The sequence below is a fragment of the Gymnoscopelus microlampas genome, assembly GCF_963454915.1.
Source record: "Gymnoscopelus microlampas genome assembly, chromosome: 19".
Taxonomy (NCBI): Eukaryota; Metazoa; Chordata; class Actinopteri; order Myctophiformes; family Myctophidae; genus Gymnoscopelus; species Gymnoscopelus microlampas.
The window spans coordinates 6768932-6781344 of NC_139956.1; the positions used below are offsets into that span (position 1 = coordinate 6768932).

The 12413-nt window shown below is 39.5% G+C and overlaps 2 protein-coding genes and 1 long non-coding RNA gene across 4 annotated transcripts; 1 reads left to right on the plus strand and 2 right to left on the minus strand.

The window, feature by feature from the left end:
* Positions 1-87: 87 nt before the first annotated feature.
* Positions 88-8531, minus strand: LOC311035494 (E3 ubiquitin-protein ligase TRIM47-like). 2 transcript variants are annotated; one of them, XM_084043742.1, is made up of 4 exons: positions 8253-8531; positions 6883-7257; positions 6258-6353; positions 88-347 (listed from the first exon to the last, which is right to left on the minus strand). In XM_084043742.1, the coding sequence occupies exons 1-4, from the start codon at positions 8493-8495 to the stop codon at positions 273-275; spliced, it is 789 nt and encodes a 262-aa protein (XP_083899868.1). In that variant the 5' UTR covers positions 8496-8531; the 3' UTR covers positions 88-272. The 2 variants fall into 2 exon arrangements, with proteins under 2 accessions (XP_083899868.1, XP_083899867.1); XM_084043741.1 differs by lacking the exon at positions 88-347 and adding an exon at positions 5303-5792.
* LOC311035495 (cytolytic toxin-beta-like) lies at positions 1898-4722 on the minus strand. The gene is made up of 3 exons (XM_084043743.1): positions 4560-4722; positions 3740-3790; positions 1898-3589 (listed from the first exon to the last, which is right to left on the minus strand). Exon 3 carries the CDS (start codon positions 3564-3566, stop codon positions 3075-3077), a length of 492 nt encoding a protein of 163 aa, XP_083899869.1. The 5' UTR covers positions 3567-3589; positions 3740-3790; positions 4560-4722; the 3' UTR covers positions 1898-3074.
* A 1848-nt stretch (positions 8532-10379) lies between the features above and the next one.
* LOC311035496 lies at positions 10380-10859 on the plus strand. Its single transcript, XR_014599723.1, has 2 exons — positions 10380-10713; positions 10805-10859. It is a non-coding gene; the product is annotated as an uncharacterized lncRNA (long non-coding RNA).
* Positions 10860-12413: the final 1554 nt, after the last annotated feature.

Here is a 12413-nt window from a genome sequence, read left to right on the forward strand (position 1 = left end):
TTCTGAAAATAAGATACAGGAAGGCGCTAGAAGGCCTTCCATGTCGTAACATGTCAATACAAACGCCACCGTTACATCATAGGCACCGCCTGCCTGATTCAGATGCTGTTCTCGGCGGCGGAGCAGCCCCCGCCGCCCACCAGGGAGAAGCTCAGCGTGGAGCCCATGGGGGGCCTCCCGTCCTGGGGCTGGCGCTCCGAGTCGGGGGCCCGGAGACTGGAGGAGCTGCCGCTGCTGTCGGAAGGGGGGGGGGGGGGGGGGCTGAGCCAAGCTCAGCAGGTTATGGTGGGAGTGGAACTGACGCATGTGATGGATGGACTTGACCGGCGCCGGCTCTGCAGCGCCACCTGGAGGACGATGGAGAGACAAATAGTTTTTAAAAGTCACACGCACACGCACACATTCCTGTTTGGAACCCACCTGGAACTCTGACACTTACACTGATACCTGCCTTCTTGGTTCATCCCCGGAACTCTGAACCCTGACACATATACTGATACTTAACCTTTTTCATTCCTGGAACTGGGAACAGTGACTGAGTGGTAAAATACCACCTCATGGTGGATGTTTGTAATTGTCCCAATTTGAATTTTGTGATATAACTGAAACAGAACAAAACTTCAGTTGAATGTTAACGGTGATAACTGAGGAAGGGTGCACCCAAGATAGACACAGTTGAACTGTGAAGTTGAAAGTGGCCAAGCAATTGCTACTAGCGTTGGTACCAATTTATTTATGTTTATGTGTTTGTTATTGTCTCCGCCAGGCCGAAGGCATGGCGAGAGAGTATGTTTTACCCCCCGTCCGTCCGTCCGTCCATGTGTCCGTCTGTGAACAGCTAATCTCCGACACCGTTGGCCCGGTCGCTCCGAAACTCTGCACACACACTCCCTGGATGCCAATTCAGAACCTCTGCCCCAAATTTTTCACATAGCCCTGTTATAGCGCCACCAGGAGGCCGATTTGTGCAAAACCCATTTACTCCTACAGATTTTATCCAAACGTCATGCAAATCGGTACACATTATCTCTATAGTCATGTGATCAACACGGATCTGTCCGATTTCCCATATTCCATCCTGATTGGCTAAAGTTGGCTTCCAAAGTTTGCAGGATTGGTCTGTTTTGAACAAAATGCCTCAAATCATGAACGCAGCTTGCAATCTCCGTGAAATTTCACACGCACATTCCCACTAGGCCGAGGAAGAAATGCCATCCATTTCAAATCGGCCTGTTATAGCGCCACCAGCAGGTCTAATTTAGCAAAACACATTTTTGGAACAAAATGCCTCAAATCATGAATGCAAGGCCTAAGAAGAAATGGCACCCCTTTTCACATTGGCTTATTATAGCGCCACCAAGAGGCCACAATAATCTACCTGACCTGGCAGAGACCTGTGCTCCGAGGAGCACTTTTTCTAGTTTTTCTATGTTATTGTTTTTCAAGTGTCGCGATGCGACACGCTGTGAGCTTTTACATCTGAGTATATAAAGTGCTGAAGTGGTTAATGTATGTTTTGTAATAATAATAATACAATTTGCAAAGCAACGTGCTCTATTTTGCTTTAGAAGTTCTAATAAACTGACTGAAGAAAAGAGACAGTTCATTCATCATTGTGCAACGGGAAAATAAGTAATAAATGATACAAAGTCCAGTTGTAATCCAAAGTTAATGAGTCATTAACCCATGATATGTCATGTCAATGATGTCATTCATTATGAATCTATGTGTGGAAGCCTCTGATGGAAAGTCATTACATGTATAAAGAACATGTATTGAAGATTACTGGCAAAAGTAAAGTGTACAGTTAGTAAAACTAGATAAAAGCAAACATATTTACACTATGTATAATAATTATTATCATTGTCCAGGGAACAATGCAGCATAGACAAAAGTTTGACTTTTTACACACACACACACACACACACACACACACACACACACACACACAAAGTTGCTGAAAAGAATAATGACAGTCTCAAACTCCTTTATATGAGTTGAAACATTTTGTTCATTATGCCAGATAAGGTGTGAACTTGTAAATCGGATATTAAAGAAATTACAGAAGCTTTTCCCCCTCTTTTGTTTTTAACATGGCAGGTTTTAAGTCTTTAACTTTTTTGAAGGATTCCAAGGTTTCTACTGTATTTTCAAAATGGGAGGAAAAAAACACCATTGTTCATAACATTCAAATGTATTTTTATAAACGATTAAATCGATTAACTGTTGACACACAATACCCTATTTGACACATTTAGGAGTACGACATTACACCAGTGGTTCTCAAACTTTTCAGGCCGCGACCCCCCAAAATAATCATATTTCAACTGGGGACCCCCCAGAATAATATTTGAACTGGGGACCCCACTGAAAATAATCATATTTAAACCGGGGACCACCCACCCTGACAAGCACTTGGAATTGCAAGAGTTGAGGTATTATATTATATAATATATAATATATATTTGACTATATAAATGTTGTGAAAATAGCAGATCTAAAAGCTCACAATGCCTCACGTTGCGAGGCATAGTGAGCTTGTAGATCTGCTATTTTTACATGTACATGTCTCTTTGTCAGGTAATATTTGGCCGATGTTTGACCATTTTATATAGTATAGTTTGTTGATTACTTTTGACGCAGTAATGTCAAATTTTATTTTTTGTTTTAGAGGTATTTAAAAGTCCTTAAATTGTCACTTTAGAAATGTGCAGATACCATGTATACACTATACATACTGTATGTTGGTTTCTTTACTGTTGAGTGAGAAAACAATGTTGCACATTAAGCATATCATCATCATTTGGGGACCTCCTGGAGGTCCAGACCCACAGTTTGAGAACCACTACATTTAGTATAACCAATCTACACAGACTGACAGAGGGCTCTGTAGTAATATCAACAAGATAACAGGGCATACTGTATAATGATTGTCTGCAGCAGGCTTATTAAAGAAATGCAATGAGCGAAACACAATGGATTGACTGATCATGATGGTGTAGTATACTGTACACATCATTCTTACACAAGCTTTAGTTTTCAACTGAATATCATCATCAGTATTCTTAACATGTCTACCATGTCTTACACAGCTCTGCTGTATCTCCATATACCCATCCAAGTCTTATCCCTGGATAGAGAGGTTGTGTGAACGTGGTTTGAACTGTGTGTAGGAGGGTCATTGTGTCAGAAACACTGTAGAAGGACAGAGTACCTGCCTTGTGGTCCAGGTACACCCCCACTCTGGAGGAGAAAGGCCCTGACACTTTAGTCTCAACACTGTTGTGTCTGAAACTGTAGTTTTTACCAATGCACTGTAAACACCAGGATTTATCATTGTCTCCAAAGAAGCTTTGTCTGCTGATGTCTTTATAACTGACTGCTATACGAACCTCTACACCACTCCACTCTACTTCCCAGTAACAATGTTCAGACAGACCCTCTGTACACAACACCTGACGGTACGCAGTAAATCTCTCTGCATGATAAGGGTAAGGTTGTTGACATGTTACAGTCACCTTCCTCTTCTCCTCTGACAGGGAGAGCTCTGTGTTTATTGTGTTCATGTCCACAGACAGAGGAGAGGAATCTGTGAGAACACACGACAAAAGAAAAATCAAACCTCATGAACCTTATTGTGTTTAGAGTTAGTCTCTCAGATCAAACTCATTAGAGCTTTAAATAACAACATATCAGAATGAAACTTCAACGTTCAGAACCTGCATCAACATGGACTCACATTGTAAAAAGTCCTTTCTGGTCTGAGGCTCCGCTGGATGTAAAACATCAACTGGAGACACAAGAAAACAGTAAAGGTCATCATGACATTGTAAAGGATTTCAATGTCCACACAAAGGGTCAAATCCAACAGACTTTACTGCTGACTTCAGGCATGTAAAACATACAGCGTGAGCCTACAGGAGGTCACAACATACGACTGACGTAAAAGACAACAGACCTGCTTTACGGCAGTGTCGTAACGTAGCTCTCTTAAAGGCACAGTCACATATATAGCATATATGACAGACATCATACTGAAGAATGGATTAAACTGAAGTTCCAGGGTTTTGTCAAAAAGTTCAAGCTGTTATAGCTTGATAGTAATCCAATCAGGAGAGAGAACTCCTCAAGATAATTTATCAAGAACAAAATAATAATATGATAATAATGATGATAAAAATAATAAATGGTAAATGGTGCATTTATATACTGTAGCGGGTGACATGAAACACAGGTCACACTAATGTATTGCCCCCCATACTACAGGCTTTAGTAGCCTTCCCAGACATACTTCCACCTGTACAAACTGTTTCAACACTTAGAAATGTACTGTACAGTATAGGGGCCGGTTAAAACACAATAAAGACATTTAAATCTAACCCTAACCTCTCCTTTGAGGAATATTCTGGCTTAAATTCTTAAATTGTACGGTCTAATCTGACAGACAGCCAACCTGTGTACCATCAGATATCAAATATCTCCAGTTGCCTTCTGACTTCATCAATCCATGTTTACTATGATGGCTGGTTAGAAAAACAAGAAACACATTTAAATCTCACCTCTCTTTGATATCTCTGGCCAAGTTGTCTTCAGGATGTTGTCTAGTTGGTCTCTCAGACCAGACACCACATCAATCACATCTGTGAAGGACCTCAGAGGACAGATGACCACACTGGGTGAGACTGGAGATCCACTGGAACTGGAGAGAGACTGGAAACTCTGGAGAGAGACAAGTAAACCAGTATAGACAGAGATGGAAGAACATTAAACCAAGAGATCAATGGATTATTACATTGATCACAATTGGTGGAGCTGAGCTGATGTCCCTGTTGTTCAACCAGACACACACACACACACACACACACACACACACACACACACACACACACACACACACACACACACACACACACACACACACACACACACACACACACACACACACACACACACACACACACACACACACACAGTGTCAGTCGAACTGTAGACAAACTATCAGTAAAAGTTCTCTGTAATAAATGATGATTTAATTTGTCTCTAATTCTCATGCAAATAATTGCGATTAACAATGTGATTGTGTTTTTGGCATTGAATATATCAATACAAATAATATACATTTCTTTTCCAATCTATGAACACAAAGTGTACAGGGCATATATTGAATAATGTTATACTTTCAAAATATTTGACAAAATAGTGGAAATAGACAATCTACAAGCTCAGAAGCTGATCTTGTAGATCTGCTATTTTTGGAAAATGTTTACAATAATGACAATTGTGGAAATAATTCTGATTATCTCAAATAATTGTGATTAGGCAATTATGTAATAATTGTGACAGGCCTAATTCTGACAATGTTATTGTGGTCTATACAACTACTGTATACTAGAACTATATTAGTGTTAGTAACTACCAGCATTAATAATGTCATGTTATGTAATATACTATGATGTAATGGAATGTAATATAATATGACATGATGGAATGAGATGAAATATGAAGCTGATTTCTCCTAAATGAGTCAAAACCAAACAGTAAAATGCCATGTGTGGAACCTGAATGAAAGTGATGATGTCATCAGTGTTGGACAGCTCCTCCAGGTCAGCATGTCTCCTCTCCAGCTGCTCCATGTGGTCCTCCAGCTGCCTCAGGAGAGCCTCAGTCTGAGCCACTGCAGTCTGCTGCTGATCTCTGATCAGTTCTTTAAGCTCACTGCGTCTTCTCTCAATGGAGACCATCATCTCACTGAAGATCCTGTCACTGGCCTCCACTGCTGCTTCTGCAGAGCTCTGCTTCACACACACACACACACACACACACACACACACTTTTTGTGTTATCTTTGACATGAAAAGGTGTTGAGCACCACTGATATAGCAATATACGTTATTCAGAAAGACATTTTTAGAATCGGCCTCAGGACATCAGCTACAGTATTTGAAAATAGCCGTTCTACAAGTTCCCAGCACATGGCGAATGCATCGCGGCGCGTTGTGAGTTTGTAGATCTGCTATTTTCTGAAATTCATGAGAGAATGTGAAAAATAATGAATCATTTTGAAACATTTTAACAACACTAATCTTATAGGTGGGTTGCTTGCATAAAATATTTTCAAATGGGGGTCAGCCAAATACATATTAATTGGTTTATAAGAACCACTGCTTTAGTGCTACTGATGACACAAGGCACTGTCTCATCCATATAGCATCACAGTAAACACAAGAACAAGAACTATTATCATAATATCAGCTCACGTTCAGGGCCTCCATGACCTGTCTCAGGTCTTTCAGCTCCTTCTTTTTCTCCTGGATCTTCTGCTGGACTTTCTCCTGCATTGTTACCAGCTGTTTCTGCAAGAAACAGGAAGAGACAGTTTGGCTTGTAAACGAAGAACATCTTCAAGACGGGATACCAATTCTATCCAATCAGGAGAAGACAACTCATACAGGATACAGGGTAAAAACAAGTGAAAATGGAGACAGTTTAGTTCGGATCCACACATCATCTTAACCCATTTAGACCTGGAACACCTAATGTATTACCTTTCAAGCCATGAACACCTCTGTGTGTAGTTGTTGCTATATAGATTATATATTAATATCATTATTTTATTTTTTATCTTTTAATACAAAAAATACGTTTATCAGAGGTCAGGATTTAAAACGTATTCGTAGAATCGGCCTGAGGTCTAAATGGGTATCAATTGTGTAACTAGATTAGTGAAATATGATTCATGAAAAGTTATCAATCGCCTCTGTTTTTCATTGGGTCCAAAAAGAGTGTACTTCATCCTATAATACTTTTTATTGTACAACAACCTGATTTGTGCTTTTAGCAGGATCTATCTCATGATTTGTCTTCAAGTGATGGTGGTCCTACCTGTTTCTCTGCCTTCTCTGCAGCAGCTGACACCGTGTCATGGCCCTTATGTTCATCCATGGTGCACAGATAGCAGATACACTGGCGGTCTGTGCGACAGAACACCTCCATCAGCTTGTCATGACTGGAGCACATCTTCTCCTGCAGTTTGTTGGTGGCTGGGACCAGCTTGTGCTTCTTCAACACAGGAACATTGTAGTGAGGCTGGAGGTGAGTCTCACAGCAAGAGGCCAGACACACCAGACAAGACATGAGAGCTTTGTGACGTCTGGCTCCGGTGCAAAAATCACAGGCCACGTCTGCTGGACCGGCGTACAGCAGAGCAGCAGAGACAGAAGACTGCTGACCTCCTGTACTGCTCAGCTTCATCACAACCTGGAAGTAAAGAGAAGAGGAGGGGAGGTCACTCACTGATGACAAATACAACACAGTCATTGTGAGGTTCATGGTGATAAACACAGTGAGAAAGTACAGGTAAGTTCATCTGATAATAATAGTAACATTATCTGAAAACTGTGGTTCTGAACTTTGCATTCCATAAAGTTGATTGCTTTACAGTATGTTGTAAAAAACTTTACAATGTCAGCGTTTAGCAGACACTCTTAACCACTAGAACTAAAAAGATGAATGACATGGCAAGAATAGGGACGCTAGAGTTTAATGATTAACCAGAGACTAACAAAGTCAAAGATCAGAGTAAATGACCCTAGTCAACAAAATGACAGCATAATGTAAGTACTGTAGACTGCAAAGAAACTAAGATAATATCACACCTAGCATCTGTTTCAATGTGCTAATAAACTAAACTAAACTAAACTAAACTAAACTAAAGTGTGACAAGACCAGGAGTCAGATTCGAATTTGGGTCTTTGCGTGGTTTGCGTGGTTTGAGTGGTTCTCAAACCTTTTCATGTCAAGGACCCCCAAATTAATATGTATTTGTCCAAGAAACCCCCATCTGAAAATATGTTGTGCCAGGAACCCCCACACAAGATTTATGTAGTTAAAATGTTTAAAAATATTGCATATCGTGTTGTGATGCATTGTGAGCTTGTAGATCAGCAATTTTCAAATAGCTGATGTATAGGGTTACAGTGGTTAAACAGACTGTGATGCTCTATTAACACATTGTATTGGGGTCCCCAGCTGGAACCCCCTCATGGACCCCTGGGGGTCCCCAGACCACCACTGGTCTAACATGCTATATAATAGTTCTTAGTATTTGTGGACATTATCAACATACATAACATAATGTGTAGTAAGTAACCAACATATAGTATAACTACCATCTATCGCAATAGTCAACAAGGAGTTTTGTGTATCAGAACATGTAGTTTAATGTGTGGTTGTAACTTGTAAGGTCATCTCACCTCAGCCAGCAAGGTGTTCTTCCTCAGAACAGGTCTGGGACTGAAGCTCTCTCTGCACTGGGGACAGCTGTAGACTCCAGTCTCCTCATACTGGTCCCAGTAACCCTCAATACAGCTTCTACAGTAACTGTGTCCACACTGTAGAGTCACTGGTTCCTTTAGAAGGTCCAGACAGACAGGACAACAACAGAACTGGTCCTGGTCCAGATCACATGTCTGTTGCTTCTCCTGCTGTTGTGCCATTTGACTGACAACCACACTCACACTGAGAGAAAACACACAACAGCTCTGGGTTTCGTTTCTTGTGAAGAGAAGTGGGAGAGGCAAAGGGAGGGACTTCCTGAATGTTTGCAGGAGGCAGTGGTTTTAAAGAGACAGTGACTGTGTAGCACAAACAGGTTCAGCTTGTGGTTGAACGTTGTACAGCTGGAATCTCACACTACACCATCATTTCCCCTCCATGTGGAAAGCCATGGTGGAAGGTGACACGAGGTTACAAGATAATCAGGGGTATGTATATGGGGTAAAGTAGGCTGTGGCAGAAAATGTGTATTTTTATTTAGTAAAATATTTCGACTTTCTCACTAGTTCCACATTCTCTCCACTTCCTCCAGACTCCAGTGAGCTCATATATTATAGTGCAACACTCTAATACTCTCTAGGATTACAAATATGTCATGGCAAGACAGGTGAACTTGATCATATCAATATACCATTTCAGTGATGCCTTAAGTGTTGATTCATTGTGTTTTATTTCAGGAAACAAGATTAAGTTCCTACAGATTAAGTGAGAGAAATGACAGCAGCATTGTCAAATTCATTTTTTTTTTCATGTTTTTTTTGTACAGCTGTACAGTCTGTATCTCTCACTATATGAAACATATTCCCTGTTTTGCATGGCATCTTATGACTAATCCTATCAGGCATTTTGTATTAGGCCTATATAGTAGCGTCACTGTAGATCAGCTACTGTATTTTGTAACTTGCAGCTTTAACACTTTCGTAAAGACGTGTAAAGACCAATTTAAAGGCCCATAATCTTTCATTGTACAGTCTGTTACCTTCTAGTGTATTTTAATTACAACTTCATTAATGACTAAGAAACGGTCAGCATTAAAGGAGGAATTTGGAATACAGTAACTCTCTGTTCAACAGCAGAACGGTCAGCACATGTGCTTTCACAGCAAAGCAACAGACAATATGCAAGCAGGCTACTGTATTCTGGAAGGAAAACAATACACCATTCATTAAAAAACACTCTCAGACCTCTGAATAGGACCTCATAATAATCAGTAACTTTCCCTTTTCAAGCCTCACTGTGTCAATCTGTTCCAGTGAGAATTGAATGCATTTGTTAAACAAAAGTGAGAATGCAAAATTGCATGGGATTCTGTTTTAGGTTATGCTTCACTTTGGACAGCATTCACCATTTGTTTGCCTATAGCCATGCAGGATTTTAGCTGTCAATGCAAATTGACACATTTTTTCTATAGCAAATATCAGAATGTAAAATATTTAGTTTGAGGACACTATCAACCAAACAGAACAGTGTTTGATGTATCTCTTGGTTAATAACAATAGAGGTCCACTGCTCTTGAAAAGAACTATGACATGAAAAGTACAGCTTATCATAGTAATGTTTTATTGGATAAACTTAGGCTTGTTCAAGCTCACATTCAAACTACTGCATATTGTCGCTGTTATGCAGAAAACCTTTATCTCCATATTTATCTTTATATGTTTTTTTTTTTAACATAATGCCCTACTTCGTGGTGTGACACTGTTGCACAAAGGTAGTGAAAATAACACATTTTGTTAAACATAGCGATAAATAAATCATATTTTTGTTTAATGACATGACCAAAATAGGGACAGCAGAACTATTTTGAGTGTACACACATGAGAAGATAAAGTCACACAGGACTCCAGCTGATATTAGTATAGTTCCGACTGGAACTACAGTTTACAGGAAACACTGTAGTCCAAGTAGTCTATAGGAGGAACTGAGGTTCACCCTGTGATGTCACAGAGTAAACATTCCAAATTCCAAATAAAATCATAGAAGCACTGCCAAATCATCTTTAATTTGTCCTCGGCTTCATGAAAACAGGATTTGGGTTCAAAATCAGGGAAGTGGCCCTTTAAGTCTGTCTGTGATTTTCATCAATGTTTAACTGATGAAAAGCATTAAAGAGAGCTTGTGACTAAATAAACAAAACAAAATGATGCAGCAAATGTACTTAGGACTTCTATATTCAATATTATTTTTAACCACTTAAAAACTCCAGTATCCGTATAGTGGTCACAGAAAATAGCAGATCGACAAGCTCACAACGTGTCGCGCTGTGACGCGTTGTGAGCTTGTCGATCGGCTATTTTCAGCGAAAGCTTTCCCCACAATAACCCAAAACAGAAAAGACACTAGTATTGAGCCCTGAGGGACTCTGGTTACCCATATGGGGTTTAAGTGGTTAATAAACATGATAAGCGTCTGCCATCATTTTTGAAATATGTATTTCCCAGGGAATCAGTTTCTGAAATATAATCATTAGTCTACTGTGCATGCATAATATGTCACATTCTGAGATATTATGATTGAATGATGTTTTTAGAAAAACAATCATTTTCCCCCCAGATGTTTTGGTTTTGTAGGTCTTGACTTCACTGGACATAAAAACAGGGGTGCAAACATTTTTTCTATAGGGGCCAAACTGACTTTGATAAAGTGAGTGAAGGGCCACACATTGGATGTTTGAATTGAAACTTGAAACACATAGTGGTGAATTATGTTAAAACTGCATGAATTTGATAGAGACGATAGACTAATTTATAATAGGGTCAAGTTTTTTTGGGGGGGCTTTTTCTGCCTTTATTAATAGGATAGTATGCTGGCAGGAAATGGGGAGAGAGATGGGGGGATGACATACAGCAAAGGTCGTCGGGACCGGGAGTCGAACCCGCCACACGCTGTCAAGCTGGACTACCAGCATATGTGGTATGCTGGTAGTCCAGGCTAACAGATGCCCCTATTTTTATTTTTTTTATTTTTTTTACAGCTGTGCTGTCTGTATCACTCACTTTATCAAACATATTCCCTATTTTGCACGACGTCTTATGACTTATCTTATTTTTTATTTTGAAAACCATTTTAAAATAGCGAAAATAGCTTCACTGCAGATCAGCTACCGTATTTTGTAACGTGCAGTTTTAACACTTTGCTAAATTACCCAATTTAAAGGCCTATAATCTTTCATTGTACAGTCTGTTACCAGTTCAATTATGATTATTTTTGGGGGTCACGGCCTGAACAGGTTGAGAACCACTGGGTTATAGATAAACAACAGCCTATTGACTGATTTAGTGACTATTAATTCTCCACTACATCTCAGAGGCAATTAAGGGGTATTTGAGTGATGGGATGTAGTTTTAAGATAGTCAAAGGGTCAATGCCCCCAGTACCTAGAACCCCAATGGAAACAAGACCGCAAGGACTTTTGTGGTGTTATCCTTTTAGACAAAGTGTTTGACTGTACTCGTGCTGTTTTTACATTTCTGTCCAATAAAATGTTCAGTATTGAAAATGGGAAGTACTACAGTAAAGTAAAAATACCTCTGAATTGTACTTAAGTACAGTACTTGAGTACATGTACTTAGTTACTTTACACCACTGGTCTATTGTACTATTGAGGAAGTGATGTGAACTTGAAAACGTCTTCTATTTTGCTGAAGAAGTTCTAATAAACTGACTGAAGAAAAGAGACGGTTCATTCATCATTGTGCAACGGGAAAATAAGTAATAAATGATACAAAGTCCAGTTGTAATCCAAAGTTAATGAGTCATTAACCCATGATATGTCACGTCAATGATGTCATTCATTATGAATCTATGTGTGGAAGCCTCTGATGGAAAGTCATTACATGTATATAGAATGTATTGAAGATTACTGGCAACATTGTTTAAATGTACAATTAGTAAAACATAGAAAGTGGATAAAAGCAAACTCAGCATTATATTTACACTATGTATAATATTTAATTATTATCATTGTGCAGGAACAATGTAGCATAGACACAAGTTAGACTTTTACACATATCTTTATAAATGATTAAATCGATTAACCGTTGACACACAATACCCTATTGACACATTGAGGAGTAAGA

Bases quoted from the DNA above. Each gene is read 5' to 3' on its own strand.
- LOC311035495 (XM_084043743.1), bottom strand. From the start codon at position 3,566: ATGAACACAATAAACACAGAGCTCTCCCTGTCAGAGGAGAAGAGGAAG.
- LOC311035494 (XM_084043741.1), bottom strand. From the start codon at position 8,495: ATGGCACAACAGCAGGAGAAGCAACAGACATGTGATCTGGACCAGGAC. The intron at 6,354-6,882 runs GTAGGACCACCA...TGTTTCTTGCAG, and splicing joins CAGAGAAGGCAGAGAAACAG to AAACAGCTGGTAACAATGCA. The intron at 5,793-6,257 runs GTGAGCTGATAT...TGTGTGAAGCAG, and splicing joins AGGTCATGGAGGCCCTGAAC to AGCTCTGCAGAAGCAGCAGT.